At 45.0% G+C, this 22,349-nt stretch overlaps 2 protein-coding genes across 2 annotated transcripts in view; both read left to right on the forward strand.

Moving 5' to 3' along the window:
- Positions 1-1,400: 1,400 nt before the first annotated feature.
- LOC119316617 (nuclear pore complex protein NUP205-like) overlaps positions 1,401-22,349 on the forward strand; it is a 32,846-nt gene continuing 11,897 nt past the window's right edge. The window contains exons 1-26 of the mRNA XM_037590976.1: positions 1,401-1,635; positions 1,735-1,830; positions 2,428-2,502; positions 2,601-2,705; positions 2,790-2,900; positions 3,800-3,959; positions 4,168-4,250; positions 4,365-4,487; positions 4,593-4,820; positions 7,325-7,414; positions 7,598-7,753; positions 8,690-8,806; positions 8,877-9,083; positions 9,825-9,926; positions 10,012-10,143; positions 17,373-17,503; positions 17,597-17,716; positions 17,988-18,105; positions 18,806-19,003; positions 19,090-19,208; positions 19,524-19,674; positions 19,763-19,875; positions 19,947-20,028; positions 20,122-20,208; positions 20,295-20,372; positions 20,961-21,155. Coding sequence (XP_037446873.1) covers positions 1,489-1,635; positions 1,735-1,830; positions 2,428-2,502; positions 2,601-2,705; positions 2,790-2,900; positions 3,800-3,959; positions 4,168-4,250; positions 4,365-4,487; positions 4,593-4,820; positions 7,325-7,414; positions 7,598-7,753; positions 8,690-8,806; positions 8,877-9,083; positions 9,825-9,926; positions 10,012-10,143; positions 17,373-17,503; positions 17,597-17,716; positions 17,988-18,105; positions 18,806-19,003; positions 19,090-19,208; positions 19,524-19,674; positions 19,763-19,875; positions 19,947-20,028; positions 20,122-20,208; positions 20,295-20,372; positions 20,961-21,155 — 3,324 coding nt within the window. The 5' untranslated portion in view covers positions 1,401-1,488. The remainder of the gene's footprint in view (positions 1,636-1,734; positions 1,831-2,427; positions 2,503-2,600; positions 2,706-2,789; positions 2,901-3,799; positions 3,960-4,167; positions 4,251-4,364; positions 4,488-4,592; positions 4,821-7,324; positions 7,415-7,597; positions 7,754-8,689; positions 8,807-8,876; positions 9,084-9,824; positions 9,927-10,011; positions 10,144-17,372; positions 17,504-17,596; positions 17,717-17,987; positions 18,106-18,805; positions 19,004-19,089; positions 19,209-19,523; positions 19,675-19,762; positions 19,876-19,946; positions 20,029-20,121; positions 20,209-20,294; positions 20,373-20,960; positions 21,156-22,349) is intronic.
- Positions 12,295-14,090, forward strand: LOC119316618. The gene is made up of 2 exons (XM_037590977.1): positions 12,295-13,368; positions 13,695-14,090. Exons 1-2 carry the CDS (start codon positions 12,396-12,398, stop codon positions 13,736-13,738), a joined length of 1,017 nt encoding a protein of 338 aa, XP_037446874.1. The 5' UTR covers positions 12,295-12,395; the 3' UTR covers positions 13,739-14,090.

Consider the following 22,349-nt stretch of genomic DNA (forward strand, 5'->3'; position numbering starts at 1 on the left):
TTCCCTACCTTTCCCGAGCGCCGCCGCCCAACCCCTTCCTCTATCTCTCTACCTCTCCCGAGCCCGTCGCCATGGCGGAACGCTTCCCCGGAGACGAGGCGGCGGCCAACGGCTTCGGCCGCCGTTCGCTCCGCGAAAAGGAGTCCTGGCTCCTGTTCCAGGCGAACATCCCGGCGCCGCCGGACATGCGTGCCGGGCCGACGGGGTGGAGGCTCAGCGCCGGGGGAGTGCCCATTCCCCCGTTGCCCGATGCCGTGGCGAAGCTGAAGTACTTCGCCGAGGAAGTCGAGGTCGTGCGCACCTCCCTCACCGACGCCCAACTCTCCCTCCCCCAGTACGCCGCCGACAACCACGCGGCTTGGGCGGCGTATTTCGAGCGCCACCAGCAGCAGCGCTTGGCGTCCATTAACGGCGCGCCGGTGGTTGGTGGCCGACAGAATAGCGAGGGGCGCCATCTGTGGTGGGGCGTCCCCGGCCGCACACTCGAGGGCGTGTTGACGTACCTCGAGGGCGGCAACGACCCGCCGTTGGCGTACCCGGCGAGGGCGGCCGCCCCGGCGCAGCACCGACGCGCCGGGCCATGGGCGCCAAGGAGGTTCGGGTCCTCCTCCTCTTCTTCCTCCTCCCGATCTTCATCGCACTCCTCCGGCACTGCCCGGCGTCAAGGCCGAGCCCGCGGCGGAGACGCCGCTCGGCCGGCGCACTCGCAGCGCCGGCATCGTCATCAACGAGGGCGGCTGGCGCGCCTACTCGTCGGTTCCTCCTCCGCGCTTCGTCAAGCCAAAGACGGAGCCGGGGCTCGCGCCAGTGACGACGGAGCTCGACGACGCGGCCCTGAAATGGGCGCGCAGGGACTCCATAGCGATGGAGAAGAAGCGTCTGGAGAAGGCGAAGGAGCGCCAGTGCGCCGCCTTGCTTCGCTTCGCGGAGCGTCGACGCGGCCGCAACGAAGGCGGAGTCGTCGTCATCTGCGACAGCGACGACGACGACGATGCGCCGCCACCAGTCCGCCATAGCGACGCCGGACAGGGGTCCAGCAGGGGCGCCCGCGTTAAGGAAGAGAAGGCCGACGACGACGATGACGGCGACGGCGGCAACTTCAGCCAGTTTTTCCTTTAGATTAGTTTATGTATATGTGCTATGTAATGAAAATCCGCGAATTTCGCCGAAATGTGCCGAAATTTATCGTGTTTGGCCGAAATTTATCGTGTTTGGCCGAATTTTATCGTGTTTAAGCCAAACTTCGCCGAACTTCTTTTATTTTAAAACATGTCTGGGGCGGCCCTGGCCTAATTTTTGCACCGGCTCATTCTCAGACGGGGATTTTAGGCGGGGCCAACGGCTGGAGATGCCCTAATAAGCAGCCCAAAACTCCCGACTCCAAAACCCAGAAGCCCGCCTCGAGCTCCCCTAGGGTTTAATCCGCCCCCCTCCCATTCCGCCGGCCACCGCCGATTTATAGGGTTACGACGGGAGAGCTCACCGGCCATGGCGCCGCCACCGCCGCGCGAACTCCTGGCCGTCGTCGAGGCGGCGCTGCTCGGTCCCGCACCGGCGTCGCCGGCGCAGCGCGTGGAGCTCCTCCACGCCGTCCGCGATGCCGCCCCCGCATTCCGCACGCTCCTCTCTTACCCGGTTCGTCCTGTGCCCCCCTCGTTGTATAATTATTAGTCTGGTGTGAGCTCGGTTTGATTCGGCTTGGCTTTGGTGTCTCTGCCGTGTGCGCGCGTGCAGGTGCCAAAGGCGTCCGATCGAACTCAGGTGGAGGCCAAGGAGGTTCGGCTCTCGGACATGCCACCAATCACGCTCGATGACACCGACGTGCAGACTGTAAGTTTCCCCCCTCAGTCCCGATATATTGGTTCGAGACATGCAAGGAGCGTGTGCAAATTCCATAATTTGTTATATATGCTGCTTATGTTGATCACTGTGTGACATTTTGTGCTGTTAATTGGAGCTCACGAATAGAGATGACACCTTACTACAGTTAGCTCTTGATTCCTTGTAACTTTGATTAGTCTGTGGACTGTGGTAGATAACTGAGTGGGATTAGTGATTGCAAATGCACGGATTTTGTTGGGATTTTGTAAGGACGGGTTGGATTGATGTTTTCTCAGGTGGTGATTGTGGTGCTAAGTAGCTTATTCAACAATGTTGCATGAACAGACGGGTCTACTTTTGGTAGCCATGCACAATTTTTTAAACCTACGCGTTGTGAATTTGGCTTATGGCGCTCAATTGAGATCGTGTACAATCGTCTTAGCTCAAGGTGCCTATTGTACCATAGAAAACTGTTGTTCACGTGTCCTGTAATTTCATACCTTCTAATTATACTTACGATTCTTTACATTCAGTTTGTAGTATGGCTCCTGGCATCCTTTTTGGTAGCTTTGTTGATGCTAAGATTTGCATCTATGATTTTTTCAGGCCCTTAAGCTGAGTGATGAACTCAATCTTAATGAAATTGAGTGTGTTCGCTTGCTAGTTTCTGCCAACAGAGAGGTACAATTTGCAGAACTAAAGTTTACTTTATGTCCACATGTTATCTATGTTTGTATTTGACCATTTACCTTACATGCATGCCTTGTTGTGATTTGTAGTGGGTTCTATATGGCCGGGAGCCACTGGAAATATATAGGCTTGCAGCTGGCCTTTGGTACATGGAGAGGAGAGATCTGATAACTTCTCTGTACATTTTGTTGCGGGTAGTCTACCAATCGAGTTCATCCTAGCTACATCGGAATTTGAGATTAAAGGGCGCTTTCATTGGTTTTCTTTATCTTCTGTAGTCTGTTGTACTTGACCAAGGACTTGATGCTGATCTGATGTACGAAATCCAAAATCAAATGGAGGTTCTTTTTAGCGACGGTCTCCGACAGCGGATAATCACCCTTGTAAAGGTTGGACTTTATGGAACTTGAATATGCCATATGCTGCATCCTTCACATTTTAAATACCAAGTAATATTGACATATATTATATTACAATCATGTGAGGTAACTGAATTTAGTCGCAAAGTTGCTAGCTTTTCTGCCTTTTTATGCACAGGGCACACAATTTTTTTCATGAAAATTTGCAGGCAACATAAAGTACACACACATCTACAGGTTCTTTCTATTTTTTTTGGAACATACATATGTCTCCAGTGGCAACAAATGAACACAGGCTTCATATGCTGAATTGCTGATTTTGTGTACCTCCCCCCTCCTCCTATGAGGAGTTGGAGTTTGCTCTCGCTGAGCTCAAGCTTCAAGATTAATTTAAAATCAACTAAAATAGTGGACAATAGGAGGGGGCTTATGCATCAACTTCACCATAACCTGGCCCTGTTGCTGTTGCTGTTGCTGGCATTGCCCCCTTCAAATTTTTGTAGCTGTATTCCTAGTCAGACCATAAAAGTCATATCTTAGTGTCTACTCTGTTAAAAAATATATATTACATTTGAAAACGTGTAGCCAGTTTTCTCATACCGTGTCCACAAATAAAGAGCCATCTAATTTGACACTGCGAACTAGTACCATTTGATTTACCACCAGAAGTACTTCCATACTATAGATATTTACATTATTTTGTCAATACATTACTATTACAGAAAGTGATTGTCTTAACATATCACGGGTTGCCATATCCAAAGCACCGTTTATCTTTGAAGTTTGAATAATAGGAGTAGCGTATTGAACAATTCATTCCAGGATGATGCATTAGTACAGGTGTCATTTCTCTTTAATTTCTATGATGCATCTCTCTTTCACTCTATTGAAAAACGGCCACTGACAGTTTGATCTCTTTCCCCATAAAGGAGCTTAACCGGGAAGAACCATCTGGTATTGGCCGACCAAGCTCTGAGTGCTATGTGCTTGATTTCAGAGGAGCTCTTGTCGAGAGGCGTGCCATTGTCTCCCGAGAGAGATTAAGTTTGAGTCACTGCCTTGCTCTTTCTGCACTTATCAAACTAATGGGTGAGTTAAATGCAATATGAATTTGAATTTTCCATATCACCTGCTATGATCTTCTGATACGCTTGCGCGATGACTTAAGTTGTTATTCTTTCTGAGGGAAATGAATCATTGTTATTCATTAGCCTTCCTGGACTGGAAATGTAGGTTTATCCTTCTGTTCACTTCAAGTTAAAGCGAACCACCACTAATGATCTGCAACTTCATGTAGGTCCCAAGGAGGTTAAGGATACATTTTCAATATTAAAAGACTGCGCTGCTGAAGTAAATGAAAATTCTACTGTTGAGCTTCAGGTTTGAAGTTTTAATTAGTTACTTTGACATTTGTAGACATGATATTTGTGCAATTTTTAATTGTTTGTGTTCTCAACTTGTGATGCAATGCATAACTATCATTTACCTTTGCAGATCACCTATGGCGTTCTATTCTCTCTTGTAATAACTTTTGTTTCTGACGCCCTAAGTAATTCCCATGAGAAAACATCTTTGCCATCGTCTGATTCCTCGTTCAGACATGAATTTCATGAACTAGTAAGCTTTTTTTAAATATACTTATATTTACATATTAAACTAATCTATGTTGGAACATATAGCAAAATTTATGCTCATTGCAAGCTGGGATTGTCGTCATGCCAGGTGATGAAGACATGTAACGATACAACTGCTGAAGGATTTGTTGGTGTTGTGCGGCTTGCATGGACTGTTCTTTTGATGTTAACACAAGATCGAAATAGCGCAAGAGACTCAGTCATTAATGCTTCCTCCAGAGCTGTGACTGATATTTGGTCATGTCTGGATATTATCTGTTGCCTGAATGCTTTTAAATTTTTACGGGAGCGGGTTATGCAAGCAGCTGCTTACCAGGTATGGCAACTCTGCACTCTTGAGGCCATCTGGTATTCTGATTTGGTAATGGTATACCCAATTAACCATATGACCACCACTGGTTGAGCACAGCAAGCTTGTTTTGTACATAAGAATATAGATGTTTCTCATTCAGTATTTGTATTTGTACAACTGTGTCACCTTAGGGCCATTTAGAATGCTAGACATATAAAACACATGACTTAGAAAAATATGGGAACTTAGGGCCTGTTCGGATCCTCTCTGGCTCCGCGCTTAACCAAATCTGTGCGTGGTGCTGGCCCGAATGCTGCAGCTCCGTGAAGCCCATGCCTCTTTCAGTGTCATTTCGTGGAGCTGCGTTTGCCCAGCTTCGCCAAAAGAGGAAGCGTGGACTTGCTCGAAATTATGTGTGAGTGCCCTCCCGAAGTTGTGTGTACCGTCTCATCTTGCTAGAAGGCACCCTCGACCTTGCCCAGTCAGACCGAGGCCAGCGCCTCTCCTCTCGCGCTAACCCTAGGCAGCCGCCACCCCCATTGCCCGCTGTCGTTCTCCTCTCCCCCGAGCTCACCTGAAGTCGTCGTCCCAGGCTGTCCGGATCCCAGTCGCCTTCCTCTCCTACAGGAGGAGGCGTGCTGTAGTGAGGCTTGCCGCTGGCACACATTTGGAGGAACCATAGAAGCCCCATGTCAACGAACGGAGGTGGAAGAAGACGTAGTAGCCACTGGATATGGCGAGGTGGATGCATCACAGCCATCCATGCCTTTCACCCCAAATTGGGCCTGTAGCCCATGTCTCCATCTGCCTTCCCTAACTGGCTATCTGCCTGCAGACCATCCACAGCCCATGCAGTGTGGGGAGAAGCTGACCACATCCTCCTGAACGGACACAGCTCCTCACGGGAAGCTGGCTCATGAAGCCGGAGTCGTGGATTTGATGAAGCTAAGAGACATCCGAACGGGGCCTTAGTGTCATGCTGTCCAGTTCATTTGTACTGTTCTGCAGAAACCGGCGTTAAAGAAAATATTAAAATATGCAAAATATGTGTTTGATGCACCACTAAAAATGCAGGAATTTTGAAGAATATGTGACGAAAGTAGAGATCGAGAGGAGGGAGATGTTACACTTGCCCGTACACCCCATGTGGATGCTGGAATTGAGCTGAGAATTTGGCAATTGGAGTTGTGTCGCATCCATATCTGCTGTTCGGATGGGCAGGGCCAGGACCGGATTTCGAGCCCAATTCGACAGGCTGTGCTGAACAACTAGGACCAATAGCGAGCTTGACACTCTGTATCGTTTGGAAACAGCCACCTCTCATTTCCTTCAGTAACTCATGTCGACCCATCACCACTGCCGCCAAGCTCCTGTGACACGCTGCAGACACCTGATCCTCTTCTTCCCCATTGCTGGCCCACAACCTCTTCTTTCCCATTGTCGGTGCTCCCTCTTCTTCCCCGTCACAGGTGCCACCTCATCCTCTTTGTCTTTGCCGATTAAGCAGATGGGTGCAGATTCTGTCATCCGAATCTGAGTCTCCTGCATATTATCTGGTGAGCTCAAGATCTGCACCTCCCCTTACCTTGCCGTCTCCATCTCTTGAGGTTACATCTGGAGGAAAAAGTTCTCAATCTCTATTGTGTGCAGGGTGAGTTTACCAGAGTTCGGTCATGTTGGTAGAGTCGCAACTCAAGATGCTAGGGAAGCAATGGCCATGGATGGAATTGGGCGAGGGGAAGATGAGAAGAGGAAGAGTGGCATGAGTTTCTAGGCTTATATATGGATAGCCAGCAAGAAAACAGAAAATGGAACCAGGCTGTGATTTCATTTCCATGATAATATTCCTGAACCACAATAAAATAATATCGAAGTATGGGATGCTCCCATTTTCACATGAATCGAACTGGTACTCTGGTTTCAGTAGACCAATTCAATTTCAATATGCAAACGGACACTTAGGGTTTTCAGCTGCACACACAGAGCCACGGCATGATGAGAAAGAGCTCGACACCATGGCAGTTAAGGGCACATTGCTGCCTTGATCTTGATGACAGCCATTCTCTCTTCCCCTCCTGCACTCGAGTCCCCTTAGCTAGTTGGCCACCTAGGTGAGCTGGGCGCTAGTTAGCCCTCTGCTGCCCGACCAGCACCTCGCACCATTTAGAACTTTGAGCTGATTAGGCGCTGCTCTGTTGCTTAGCGCCTTGGTGAACAAATCATCTATATTATTTGCTGTTTTATTGTTCATGAATACTTGTAATATGGACAGCTGAGGTTATCATTAGATGCCAAGTAATGGTTAATATTTTGTCGATACAATGCTACCATTTTCATATCAAAATTTGGCCAAATCTGACCACAACACATGCAGAAGTATGTAGATTTGGGCCATTGTGCACATGCAAAGTGAGATCAACATCTCTTTTGGCCATCTTCATTTTTTGATATTATTGGTCAAATTTGTTGTGTAAGAATAGTTTTTGATATGGAGGTAATATATCACTGTTTCTTTCCATTTGACGCAGAATGACGATGATGACATTGTTTACATGTACACTGGCTATGCGCACAAGTTGATGATGTGCTTTCTCTCCCATCCGACTTCTAGAGATAAGGTTAGAATAGTTCCTCAATGTATGTTGACACTTGCCACAACATGATTTCTAATTTCTTTGTTACAACCAAATGTGATCATTATTTAGTAACTGTTATACAATGCTTATAACGTGCTAAGAACCTTTAGTCACTCTTGTTACAGAAAAAGGAAAAGAAAACAATAACATTGTCTTCTTTAACAGATAAAAGAAATCAAGGAAAAAGCAATGAATGCTCTCAGCCCATACTCTCTACCATGGGATCATAGAGAAGATCCTAATATAAGTGGGGAGCAGATTGGTCAGCCTACTAACCAGCCTTTTGTATCCCTACTGGAACTAGTTGGAGAAATCTATCAGGTATTGCTTCATTCATTTATACGTTCTTCCAGTCAAATGTATGGACCTGAAAATGTACATGAGGTAGCGTGATGTCATGGTGTTTAACCTTGTCTTCTTGGTTTTATGATAATTTGTATAATTAGCTATAGTACTTTAGTGTTTCCTAAAGACACAGGAGTCATTAACTATCCTGTGCACCATACGATATGATGTGTGATTTCGGTTTCTTTGCTAAAGCTATGAAACTATTTATGTATGATGTGCATGTTTTTGGGATTTTTTTGCACATATTTGGCATACTATTTAAATCACAGATAATGGTTCTGTCAATATTTCCATCCACTCCAGCAATACTGACTCAAACCACAGTTTGCTTTCCTAGTTAGATGCAACCTTTATTTTTATTGGTTAGGAAACTGTATCTACAAATATGAAGTGTTTGGTGCACCTAGATTCCTAGGCATCCAATTCAATACCTGCTGGTGTATATTGATGTCTGTAATGCTCAAAGATCTGCAATTTGTTTTTGTTGTTGCCAATTGCAGTAATTTGACCTGGATTTAGTGTGGTCAAGCTAGTTGACACACTGCTTGTACTGACTGAATTAATCAATGTTTTCTCGAAGTTGAGTTTAGGTTTAGGCTTCAGCAAACCTCTTCTTGACCAGTTTCATCTAGCAACTGCCACCAGCCATTGCCTTTGTGACAATTGTATGAATGTTTTTGTATCAATTGCTTGACCTTAACATAGAATTCCTGTTTTACATTAAAGAAACTTCACTGCCTTTATTATCTCTTTCTATGTACTTTTTAATTGTTGTCAGTAAAAGGACCTCCAAGTATGCTCACATTTACGTTTAAAAAAAGTGCTCACATGATAATTTTCGTTGCTTTATAAGCTGAGTTTTGATAACTTTGTTTCTGTGATTACTCTATCCTTTTGTGTTCTCATCAGAAAGAGCCTGAGCTAGTGCATGGAAACGAGGAACTGTGGACCTTTGTCGTATATGCAGGCGAAGATCACACCAATACACAAACCCTCGTGGCCTTCCTTGGACTTCTAAGTACTTTGGTATGCAAAATGTTTACTGATCTGTTGAATATTCCATCTTGTGCTCCGACTGAACTATTTGGACTTTCAGGCTTCCAGTGACGTTGGTGCCGCCAAGGTATACGAATTGCTCCAGGGAAAGATTTACCGCTCAGTTGGATGGAACACTTTGTTTGATTGCTTATCTATTTACGAAGAGAAGTTTAAGAAATCCCTACAATCTTCCACAAGCATGTTGCCTGATTTTCCAGAGGGAGATGCACAGGCACTTGTTGCGTATTTAGCTGTCCTTCAGAAGGTTTGCAATTTCGGCTGCTCTTATTCTTGTGCCTTATATCATCTTCCATAGTTGGAAATTTTCAAATTTATATTTTTTCAGTATTAGCTCCCCTGACATGTTATACATGCTGTAATTCTCTAGTTTTGGACAAATGTTGTCAAGCGTATATTTTTCTAGTGAAGTTGAGAAATCATAGTAAGATTATATGTTAGCAAATTCAATCTGTTCTAACCTTTTAACTACTTCCCTTGTTTATGTTATTACCGGCATTCCGAAATAGTAGGATTTTCAACAAGGCTAATAAAACATTTGTCTTAGTTCTAAGTTATCTCACTGATCCCTGCTGCCTATCATGGTCCGAGTTGTTCTTCGCCTGATGTTCCTCTCTGTATATGTTGTATTTAAGCTAGACTGTCTTTTCTATAGGCTTGTTTATTTTTGCCAATGATGTATTAATATTTAAATTCATGCTGCTTTTATTACTTGTGCACATCAGCACATGCATCCGTTTCTCAATTAATCTGTTTCTGTTGTCTCAGTCTGCTTCTTAGATATGTTCTTTCTGAAGCAAGGAGCTATTTGTGGCTTGCCTAAAAAAGTACTCCCTCCGTTCCAAAATAGATGACTCAACTTTGTACTAACTTTAGTACAAAGTTAGTACCAAGTTGGGTCATCTATTTTGGAACGGAGGGAATATGTTTTTTGGTTACGAAGGAATACTCACTTCCGGTTTTTTTGGAAATTGTCAACATACTGTAGGTGGTGGAAAATGGAAATCCATCTGAAAGAAGAAAATGGTTCCCTGACATTGAACCTTTGTTTAAGCTTCTAAGCTATGAAAATGTGCCCCCGTATTTGAAGGTACATGTTTTTTTATGCCTACATGTGTACCTTTGGCATCTTTTTTTGTTGTTGCTTTTCATAATTTGTGCTAATTCATGTCCAGGGGGCTTTGCGGAATTCAATCACTGCATTTGTCAAAGTTTCACCCCAGTTGAAAGATGCTGTTTGGAGTTATCTTGAACAATATGATCTTCCGGTGGTTACGGTACCACCTGGGCAGCATGCGGCAACACAGGTACCCCCAAAGTTCACTTTGAAATTACTCATGTTTACCTCACATGGGTTATATTTGCTACTCAGCGACTTGAGTTCTAACTTGTTGTAAAGCAATACAAAGTGAAGGAAAATAAATTATTCCTATTCTCTGTCCTGTATGTTAAGAATATAAGATATAATATACTTAAATGGACTGTAGTTCTTGGTAATTACATTTTTGCTTGTTCATATTGCTGTTGTTTAGCATGCTAGTGCATATTTTTGGTTATTTTGAGGCATATTTGCGTCCTTTGACTACCCTTGCTACTTGCAAGTGGGCAATGCAATCACTGTTAGTGGACGTGATCAATTTGTTTCTTCCTCAAAAGCAAGGAATTAAGGAAGTCCTACCTCACTTTGCCAAAAGCAAAGATTACAAGTCGTAAAGTCAAGTGGAGTTCGTGGGGGTACCGGCTTGTGGATTGGTCGAGACTAGCTAAGATTAATCATGACTGATCGTTTACTAGTCGATACTACTATATCCTACAAATACCATACCTAATAACAACAAATACGAAAAATAGGGAGGATGACCGTTAGTTGTTGGGCCAGCCCAGCTAGTCCCATTTCCTCTCCCAATGTCAAGACCCACTGGATGCTACAACTATTAATCTGCACGGTCAACTCAAGCCCCTATCTCTCTGCTCTAACTCCGTGAGAAACTGTGACCAAGCCGCCACTGCTCAGTCCTCACTTCCATAAGATGGATCTCTCACGTCTCAACTCCCTTAGCTCTTTTGCCACCGCCCTCCTCTCTTGCTGCTGCAGTGGGGGGTGCGGCGGGGGCGCAGCAGCAGCTTGACGGCGTGGGTTCCTCCTGGTCCAGTGCCTCCTCAAGTGGGATAACCAGGAATCTCCGATTAACAGCGCCTAATCGATGATTAGTCACCCAGTTGCGCAACCAGGACCGCAAGTCGAGTCGAGCCCAAGTCGAGGCTGCTTCTCTGACCGGTGGATTAATCGATGATTAGTCGTCTAATTTTTTTCTTTTGCCAAAAGTAAAGCTAGGCAACGGAACCACACATGTATCCGTTACCTCCATTTGCTCTTGTTGTGGCCGTGAGCATGCTCACCTCCTTCTGTATGTATGCAGGGGGGATGATGACCTATGTGTTGGAGCTGTTAACACTGCCACCACTGCTCCCTTCCTTTCCCCCTTACATTTCATCTTTCCTCTCTTCTCCAAGCCAAGTCAACAACTTGGAGTTCAACTCGCCGGCTAGCTAACCTAGTCAAGTCACTGAGTCTAGTACGCTGGTCTGATACAGAAAGTGAGGTGGCGCTTTTCTGGTCACTGGCAAGCCCAAATTGGTGAATAGAAGAGGTACACCAAAGGAGAGGAGCTCAGCAAAGTACCAGTTGTGTAGCTGCCAACATGGCAATGAGCCAATGACCAGCCTACGAGTGATTTTGTGTTGAACCAGTATGGGCCCAAGCCCATCAAGCCTTGTCACTTAGGGCCCAAGCCCATGTGGAGGTACTGACCTAGAAGGAGGCATCCAGTCCTCCCGTTCTCAGGAGAGCCGCCACACACACATACGACACAGCCAAAACAAGGTGAGTCTGCGACACAACATGGTATCAGACGCAGGCGAGGTGCTGGGGACGACGGCTACGGTGGCCTAGTCGCCGGCCAGCGGTGGAGTCCGGTGGGGAGGTGGCGGCGCATCTGGGCGGACGTGGCTGTGTGCGAGCGCGCGCGTGCGGCTGCGCGTCACGGCGGCGAGCGCACGGCGGCTGCGCGGGCCAGCGGGAAATCAACGGCGGCTGTGCGCGTGGAGGCGTGCGGCTGTGGCGCAGGACAAGGAGAAGAGCCGGAGGAACAGCGAACGTGGAGAGCAGGAGAGGCGTGCTGCTGTCGTTCGCGCGGAGGGAGAGAGCGAGTCCGCACGGCTCTGCTCGTTGCCATTGTGTCCTGGCTGCTGGGATTGAAGAAGAGGAAGGTGCTGCTTATTGTTGCTGCTGCGCGTGCGGAGTGTGAGCAGAGGGGGAGAAAGAACAGAGGGCCTTGCTGTATGTGTGCAACGGACTGTTGCTGCTGATTCTGCAGAGGACTGTGTGCGGCTGTGCTTGCTGTTGTTGTTGTTGGGTGTGTAGAGCCTGTCTCCGAAGATGAGTGAGCCAGCAGGCCTTGCTGAGGCTTTCGAGAAGCTAGCTAAGTTCCTCGAGGAGTCGAAATCTGGGGCCATCGTTCCTCGACAGGAAGTGGCTCAGAAGATCGAACTGTCACCCATGGACATGAAGTTAGAGGGGACTACCAATTATCTGAGCTGGTCCCGGAGGGCGTTGCTGGCTGTGGAACAGAAGGAGCTTGATGGGCACTTGTTGGGTGTTGTTGCTGAACCAGGAGACAAGACTACTGTGGAGGGAAAGAGATGGAAGGTCATAAACTCTGTGCTCATTGGCTGGTTGTTGAACTCGGTAGTGCCCCCCATTGGACGCTCTGTGGAGGGGCTATCCACATCCGCTGCGATATGGACGACTCTGTCCACTTTGTACTCAGGCAAGGGCAATGTCATGCTAATTGCTCAGATTGAGGGGAAGATCAGTCGGCTGCATCAAGGTGACGACATGTCAGTGATGGCATATGTGGCAGAGCTGCAGGCTCTGTGGGCAGAGCAGGATAACTGCGACCCTCTGGAACTCTATGATGCGGCTTGCATCGAGTCAGGGCGCAAGTGGATTGCACGCAGGCGTGTGCTGAAACTGTTGGAGGGTCTTAGAGGTTGCTTTCATGGCAGGAGGGCTTCCCTGTTGCACCAACCTCTTCTGCCCTCTATTGAGGAGGCTATTGCTGCAATGTCTCAAGAGGAGGTGCGGCTATCTCTTGAGCATGTAGACATGAAGGTTGTGCCGGCTTCGACATTTGCAGTCACTGAGCGCATGGAGTGGAGCGATCCCAACAAATGTCATATCTGTGGGGAGATAGGTGGGGAGATAGGTCACTGGAAGTGGGCCTGTCCAACTCGTGGCAGAGGCAGGGGATACAACAGAGGGGGAACTGGCAGAGGCAGGAGTAGAGGCAGAGGTGGATACTCAGGGACCTCAAGGGGTCTGGCTTCTATGGGCAGAGGTGGTTACTCAGGACACTCAGGAGATCAGAGGGCTCACATGGCAGTGGCAGGAGACACTGGGACGTCAAAAGGCAAAGATGCAGACGATGCCAACGATGGAGACTTTGCTCTCTGGGCCTCCACTGATGAAGGTAATCCGGAAAAGGCATCTCTTGCTTCTAATGAGAGTGCTCCAGAGTGGGTTCTTGACTCTGGAGCATCTAAGCATGTTGCTAGTAAATCCTGCATGTTTGAGTCTTACAATAAGCACCCTCCATCTCACACGCGCACTATGCAAACTGCTGATGGCACAAACCAGCCTGTCATGGGGGTTGGCACAGTCAAGTGCACTCCGACCATCTCCCTATCCTCAGTTTTACATGTGCCGGCTTTTCCTGTCAATTTGGTCTCTTTCAGTGCTCTAATTGATCAAATTGACTGTTGTGCGATCCTTGACAAATTCGGGTGCGTGATTCAGGAGCGACAGACGAGTCAGACGGTTGGGACTGGCACCAGGCGTAGGGGGCTCTGGTACATGGACCAGGAGGTGCAGCCGGACTTGGTGTGTGCTGCGACCATGGAGGACAAGGAGAAGGAGGCGATGATCCATCACTGTAGGATGGGCCATGTATCTTTTGATAAGATGAGTAGAATCTTTCCGGATGTTATGTGTGGGATAGGCAAGGGCAAGTTGACATGTGATGCTTGCGAATATGCCAAACACACACGAGCCTCATATGTGAGTAAGGGGCTTAGGAGCATATCTCCTTTTATGCTTATTCATTCGGATGTATGGAAGAGCCCAGTTGTATCAATGAATGGAATGAAATACTTTGTTACATTCATCGATTGCTATTCTCGTATGACTTGGATTTATTTGATGCGTCACAAAGATGAGGTGTTTAGCTGTTTTCAGAATTTCCATGCCTTGGTGAAGAATCAGTTTCAAGTGCAGGTGCAGGTGATCAGGACTGACAGGGACAGAGTATGTGAACAACACATTTGGGGCTTACTTGTCTGATCACGGTATTCTTCATCAAACTTCATGCCCAGACACCCCTCCTCAGAATGGAGTGGCAGAAAGGAAAAATCGGCATATTCTTGAGGTTGCCCGGTCATTGATGTTTACGATGAATGTGCCCAAATTCTTGTGGAGTGAAGCAGTTATGACAGCCACATACTTGATCAACAGGACACCATCAAGAATACTAAGCATGAAATCTCCGTGTGAGCTAGTATATGGAGAAACTAAGTTTGTTGTTCCCCCAAAGTTGTTTGGCAGTACTTGTTTTGTTCGAGATCACCGTCCTTCTGTTGGAAAACTTGATCCGCGGGCAGTGAAGTGTATTTTTCTGGGCTATTCTTCTAGTCAGCAGGGATATAAATGTTGGTGTCCCTCAGAGAAATGCAGGTTTGTCAGTATGGACGTAACCTTCAGGGAGTCTGAGCCATTCTATGGTGAGCCAACAGATCTAAGTGTGTTGTTTCAAGAGCTTGACCATTTTCACTCTGTGCAAGATGGTCAAGAGGGGGAGAAGGCTGTATCTCACACTCACGCGGCTGTGGGCACTAACATTGATGATGATGATGTGCAGGTTCAAGTCCAGCCAATTGTGGGTACAATTTCGGTTGGTACTCTCACTGATGGTGATGTGCAGGTACGGGTCCAACCAACCGTGGGTTCCATTCAGATTGGTAATCTCCAGCTCCCTGTTCGAGATCGGTGGCAGAAGATCCCCCTAGTGTACTCTCGGCGAGAGCCACAAGTGCCACAGGTGCATGACTCATCTGACACTCGTCTGGTATATTCTCGGCGGCAGCCACTTGTGCAGGAGGGGGAGCAGTCAGTGCAGGGGGAGCAGCAAGGCAGTGGTGCAAGCTCATCTGACACAGTGGAGCTACCTATTTGGATGATCATGACATTGGAAATTTTGTGTCTTATGAGGCTTTGTCTCCTTCCTATAGAGTGTTTGTTGCCTCTCTTCAAACTGTGTCAATCCCAAAGGATTGGAAGATTGCAAAGCAAGATCCGAAGTGGCATGAAGCAATGATAGAAGAGTTGGAAGCACTGAGGAAAAATAAGACGTGGGTGCTAACCACATTGCCGGCAGGAAAGAAAGCAGTGAGTTGTAAGTGGATCTATACAGTGAAGCAGAATCCTGAGGGGAAGGTGGAACGGTATAAGGCCAGATTGGTCGCCAGAGGATATAGTCAAACTTATGGAATTGACTATGACGAGACGTTTGCTCCAGTGGCAAAGATGAACACAGTAAGGATATTGGTTTCCTGTGCTGCAAACTTTGGGTGGAAATTGCATCAATTAGATGTCAAGAATGCCTTCTTGCATGGTGAGTTGCAGGAAGAAGTGTACATGGAGATACCATCAGGTTTTGGTACTTCACTGACAACGGGGAAGGTATGCAGGCTGAAGAAATCCTTGTATGGACTGAAGCAATCGCCGAGGGCTTGGTTTGATAGGTTCAGGCGTGCTGTCCGTGCTATGGGGTATGGTCAATGTAATGGTGATCACACGGTGTTCTACAGACACTCACTCTCTAATCGAAAGATCACCATTCTTGCAGTTTATGTGGACGACATTATCATCACCGGAGATGATGAGGAGGAAATAAAGAGATTGAAGGGGTGTCTGAGCAATGAGTTTGAGGTTAAGGATTTGGGCAACCTAAAATACTTCCTTGGGATTGAAGTGGCCCGGATAGAGAAGGGAATATCTTTGTGCCAAAGGAAATACACCTTGGATCTCTTGAGTGACATGGGCATGATGGGATGCCGTGCAGCCCCTACGCCGATTGAACAAAATCATCAAGTGACAGCTCAGTCAGGCGAGCTGGTGAATAAGGAAGATTATCAGAAACTGGTTGGGAGGTTATTGTACTTGTGTCATACCAGGCCTGACATTACGTATGCCGTGGGTGTGGTGAGCAGATACATGCATGAACCAAGGAGTGGGCATCTTGATATTGTGCACAGAATTCTGAGATACTTGAAGGGGACTCCAGGTAAAGGGTTGTGGTTTGCGAAGAGTGGACATCTTGAAGTGGATGGCTATAGTGACTCTGATTGGGCCAGTTGTCAAGATGATAGAAGATCAACTTCTGGCTACTGTGTGTTTGTGGGAGGAAACTTGGTGTCGTGGAGAAGCAAGAAACAACCTGTTGTGTCTAGATCAACAGCAGAAGCCGAGTATAGAGCTTTATCTCAAGGGTTATGTGAGATGCTCTGGGTGAAGTACCTACTGAGCGAGTTGAAACTTCTGAGGAAGGGACCCTTGAAGGTGTGGTGTGACAATCAGTCAGCTATAGCTATTGCTAATAACCCAGTTCAGCATGATAGGACAAAACATGTGGAAATTGATCGCTTCTTCATTAAGGAGAAACTTGATGCTGGTATCATCAGTCTTACTCACGTCAGCTCTGGGCAGCAGTTTGCAGATTGCTTGACAAAGGGACTGGGAACGAAGGACTGTAACTTGGCATGTGACAAGATGGGGATGATAGATATCTACCACCCATCTTGAGGGGGAGTGTTGAACCGGTATGGGCCCAAGCCCATCAAGCCTTGTCACTTAGGGCCCAAGCCCATGTGGAGGTACTGACCTAGAAGGAGGCATCCAGTCCTCCCGTTCTCAGGAGAGCCGCCACACACACATACGACACAGCCAAAACAAGGTGAGTCTGCGACACAACATTTTGCACCAGTTTTGATAGTCTTAGGGTGTCGAACACCTGGTTTTGTTTCTGGATTGTGACCAGGAGGTCACGGGTTTGAGTCCTGGAAACAGCCTCTTGCAGAAATGTAGGGAAAGACTGCGTAGAATAGACCCAAAGTGGTCGGACCCTTCCCCGGACCCTGCGCAAGAGGTAGCTACATGCACCGGGCTGCCCTTTATTGTTGGGCATGAATTGAGAACTTGAGGGGGTAAAATGGAGTTCTTACTAATTTCCTACTCCCTCCGTCCGGAAATACTTGTCATCAAAATGGATAAAAGGGGATGTATCTAGATGTATTTTAGTTCTAGATACATCTCTTTTTATTCATTTTGATGACAAGTATTCTCGGACGGAGGGAGTATATAATACTAGGTGTAAGTAGCTCGGTTAATGTTTCTCATTGTTGATGAAAGTATTTTTCATAGGTCTATGACATGAGGTTTGAGTTGAATGAAGTTGAAGCAAGGAGGGAGAGTTATCCATCAACCATATCATTTCTCAACTTGGTCAATGCTCTCATTGCAGAAGAAAGAAACATAAGTGACAAAGGCCGGAGGTAAGTTATCATCATCATCATCATCATCATCATCATCATCATCATCTATTCTGTACTTAAAACATTTTGGATAGTAATATCTTTTCCTTCTAGGTTCATGGGTATCTTTAAATTTGTATATGAGGATGTCTTTGGGCCTTTTCCCCAAAGAGCCTATGCTGACCCTCGGGAAAAGTGGGAATTAGCACTGGCCTGCTTGGAGCACTTTCATATGTGAGTATAATGATTTATATCTCTCTCTTTATGTATATTTTGTTTATTTGCGAACAGTCGGGAGAGGCGTATTTATATTGTATTGAAAGACCAACTATATGCAAGTGGGAAATAACTCCTCTATGTTATCCTAGCCAGTGGGAAATATCTTCCTTAGTGAGAGAATTCAGCAGTTTTATTGTTGATGGAAGTTTCTTTTATACTGAAGTTATTCTGCTACACAATGCAATTATTATGCTCTTCAAATAAGTTGGCTATTGTTCGAATCCAGGGTTTTGCGCATGTACGACATAAAGGATGATGATATTTATGCTGCTTTTAACACGTCTGGGCCTTCAACATCAAATGCCTCAGTCGAGAAACAGCTCCCGGTGCTAGAACTTGTGAAAGTATGTCCATTTTTTTTGCCCTTAGATCTTATATAATTTACATGTCAGTATTGTACCTGGGAGTTCATCACAACTTTTTCGCCGTTTGGATCCCTTGTGAACGGTGTGTAACTTTTGTCCTTACTCATTGCCCAATGCACTGATCTACAGTAGTATGTCCTATTATATTTCTGTAGTAGCCTTTCACTTTATTTTGGTCAAGGGTCATCTGGCATTATGCTGTATTGCATAGTTTTCTTGATTATAGTGGCTGATAACTTTCTTGAGACCCTACTAAAAGTACAAAAAAAAACAAAGATCTTCCTCTACCGTGTTTAGAAATTGAAGGCCGGAAGATAGTCTCTGGCACTTGTCATCAGGCTTGCTGTCAGCTTTCTTTTCGTATGTCGTGCATCTTAGCAATGATCTGAGAGAAAACTCTTTTCAGGAAATACTATCTGATTTAATTTGTTAATTCTCATGCTTATCAATGTCAATTACAGTGTACAGATTTATTTTCTTGACTGCATATTTCTCAACAAAACAAAGGTTTAAAGCAGATGAGTATACATTCTGTGCTCTTGAATTTATATAATATACTCATGTTCTTTGCTCCAGTAGCTGATTGCTGCTTATGCTTTATGGTGTATCTCTGATGACATTGTTTCAAAGATCTAAAGATTTTTCATGAACTTGTACACAACAACCTTCATATGTGCAGGATTTCATGTGTGGGAAGGTTGCATTCCGCAATATTATGAACATCATACTAATGGGTGTTGACACTCTTATTAATGAACGGACTACCCAAACTTACGGGATTCTTCTGGAGAAAGCTGTCCATCTTTCACTTGAAATATTTATTCTCGTAATGGAGAGAGATGTGGTTCTTGCTGATGTTTTCCGTCCACTCTACCAGGTTTTTATTCTTTCTTATGTCATTTTCTAGTTTTTGTTGGTCATTCCTCTCTCTATCTGATTGTTTTTTTCCTTTGAATTATGCAGCCCTTGGACATTATATTATCTCAAAATCATAGACAAATTATATCTTTGCTAGAGTTTGTTCGATATGATTATCTTCCTCAAATTCAGCAGTGTTCAATAAAAATTATGGGCATCCTGAGGTATGGATTTTCTCTAATATTTTGATAGAAGTATTTTCTGGAAATTTTCACTTGGGAATCCATATTACTTGCATTTTTTTTGCTTCCGGCTGCCTGTTTCAGCTTGCTATATGTTGGAGACTACATTTCATTTCCTATCAACATCTACAATTTACTGAAGAGAAATATGCAAATTGCCAATGTGCTTACTAATTTCTTCCCATGACCGTTCTAGAATAGTTGGGCTTGTACTGCATTTCGTTCCCTATAATCTACAATTTACTGAAGAGAAATATGCAAATTGCCAATGTGTTTACTAGTTTCTTTCCATGACAGTTCTAGAATAGTTGGGCTTGTACAGTTGCTTCTGAAAGAAGATGTTGCTAAATCTGTAATTGAGGATTACGCTGCTTGCTTGGAGTTCCGTTTTGACGATTTCCAGGTCATAGAGAACACAAAAGATGACGTCGGTGTTCTAATACTGCAGGTTGCTATTTGTAGCTTTCTTTGAGTTTCTCTTACGGACTACTTAATATACCTGTCATTTTTAACTCTGCTAGACATGTTTCATGCAGCTACTTATTGACAATATTTGTCGTCCAGCTCCCAACATTACACATTTACTCCTAAGATTTGATGTCAATGGACCTATAGAACGAACTGTTCTAAAACCAAAATCCCACTACAGGTTAAATTCATGCCACATGCTTACATATAGTGATGTACTTTCTTGATGAACTGACTATCATTGTACTACAGTTGTTTAAAGATAATCCTTGACAATCTCGAAAAGGTGACAAAGCCAGATATAAATGCTTTACTTCACGAGTTCAGTTTTCAGGTTTGTTTTCTGAGTTGACAGAAATCAGATAATCTTATTTTACAATTTTTGCCTTTTTGCACAAAAAAAATCATTTGCCTTGTCTGAATTCAGCTGATGTACGAGTCATGTCTTGATCCTTTAACTTGTGGACCTGTCATGGATCTCCTGAGTACAACGAAGTACCAGTTCTTTTCAAAGGTTCTCGTTTCTTGTTTTCTACTGTTCGATCAACATAGTTAAATGCTTAAATTGAAACTCATAGTTTTCTTGCCTACTGATTTCAGCATGTTGGGACCATCGGTGTTTCACCACTTCCCAAAAGGAACAATAATCAAGCTCTTCGCATCAGCATGCTCCATGAGGTATAAAATCTCTACACATCGATCTTTCTTGATTTCTTTGTAGAAAAAATCTTTCTCGATCATCAATCTTTAAAAGTCCTTTTTGAATAGTTAACAAAACTGAGAACCAATCTAGGTAAAAACTTGATGTCAATCCATTGAGCGATTAAATCTTCCATTGAATTATTCTTTATATATATATATATATATATATATGGATATAAAATTATAGTTTGTCATGAAATGTAGGGAAGCACAATCTGAAAACAGTAAGTTAGGGACATGCTAGGTAGTTTAATAGCAACCTTCAGGTATTCTCCATTTCAGGTAATTTGTTGCATTTGTGCAACTACTTGGACACTACCGAACTGCTAATACTTTGCAATAACTGAAAAGTGCTAGTGATTTGACAGCACAATTCTTTTATCGGATGGGATATGGGAAAACAACTGGATTATTGGAGATCTTGTTTTGCTACTTAGCAATCATATATCAGCTGCGAAACCAAATGGCTGATTTTCAGGATATTATTGGTTTTGGTGGTTGACTGCTATTTTAGTCTTGTTGGTATATTTGTTGTGTTATTAAACTGTAGTTTGTTGGTTTCAGAGGGCGTGGTTACTAAAGATACAAGCATTGGCACTACATGTATCTGATATATCATCATCTGTGTATCGGGAAGCTTGTCTGGCTATTCTTAATGATACTTTTGGTCACTGTGCTGAGAACATGAAGAATGCAAGCATGTTCCAATCTCCTGGCACTCCCATTTGCACTAGCAGTGGGCTGATGAATAGAAACAAGGTAATGCTTGATGTCTGCTATTTTTGTTTGTTGACTTGCTTGTTTTTTGAATGAAGAAATAGTTCTGTGCGGTAGTGCCTGTGTAAATCTGTGATCTAGTGTGTGTTGGATTATTGTCAGTATATTTTCATACTAAATGCAGCTTGTTAGAAGATGATCTGGTTATGAGAGTTGAACTTGATTTCCGCCTCCAAGTGTACGGATTATACTGAACTACAAAATGTCCAGGGAACTGATGTCGCCATTAGCATTCAGTTGGACATGTGTACTTAGATAAGTATGATGTTATCTCCATTGTGATGGAATGTTTTTTTTGGGGACAGGACCTATTTTTTATTACCTCATTGTAGCTCTGTGCAATTATTGCGAGCCCTTAGTTTCTTAGAGCATCTCCAACAGGCGCCGGTCGCGCCGCGCGCAAAAAACAGATATGCCGCGCGCGCATCGCCTGGTTTGGCGCGGCGCGCAGCGCTGGCTCCAGCAGCCGCGCTAAAATGCAGCGCGCGCGCCGCTCCAGCAGCGCGCCAAAATGCAGCGCGCGCGATTCGCACAAACAACATATGCATTCGAAAACAGAAGCAAAAAGATCAAAACAAACAAAAATAAATAGTTCAATTTCGTTTATTACAACTCAAACAAACAGTTTTTATCGTTCAATACAACAAATAGTGCAATTAAACACAACAAATAGTTCAACAATACAACAAACGAACGCACAAATCATGATGCTCTTTGTCGTCCATTCCATGCCCACCACTCCTCAATGAGATCCTTCTGAAGATCATTATGCGCTGCGGGACGTCGAATGGCATGATAGGAGGCAACAAAACGGGCCACCCTTTCAGCCCTTCGTCGCACTCGCACGGGATGTCCCAAGAGCTCATACTGAGAGTAGTCTACATCTTGGCCACGCTCATTCTCGATGATCATGTTGTGCATGATCACAAGCGTGCATTATGTACCAAAGCATCTTCTGATCCCAAAATCTAGCCGGTCCTCTCACAATAGCAAATTGGGCTTGCAAAATCCCAAAAGCTCTCTCCACATCTTTTCTAGCCGCCGCCTGAGCATTGTGGAAATCAAGATTTTTCTTACCTTCTGGCTTTTTCAACGGCTTGACAAAGGTTTGCCATTTTGGATAGATGCCATCCGCTAGATAAAAGCCATAGTTGTATGTACGGCCATTTGCTACAA

The sequence above is a fragment of the Triticum dicoccoides genome, chromosome 6A, assembly GCF_002162155.2.
Source record: "Triticum dicoccoides isolate Atlit2015 ecotype Zavitan chromosome 6A, WEW_v2.0, whole genome shotgun sequence".
Taxonomy (NCBI): Eukaryota; Viridiplantae; Streptophyta; class Magnoliopsida; order Poales; family Poaceae; genus Triticum; species Triticum dicoccoides.

Coding starts and splice junctions, on each gene's coding strand:
- LOC119316618 (XM_037590977.1), top strand. CDS start 12,396: ATGGACATGAAGTTAGAGGGGACTACCAATTATCTGAGCTGGTCCCGG. Junction 13,369..13,694: donor CTGGGCCTCCACTGATGAAG/GTAATCCGGAAA, acceptor TGCGTGATTCAG/GAGCGACAGACGAGTCAGAC.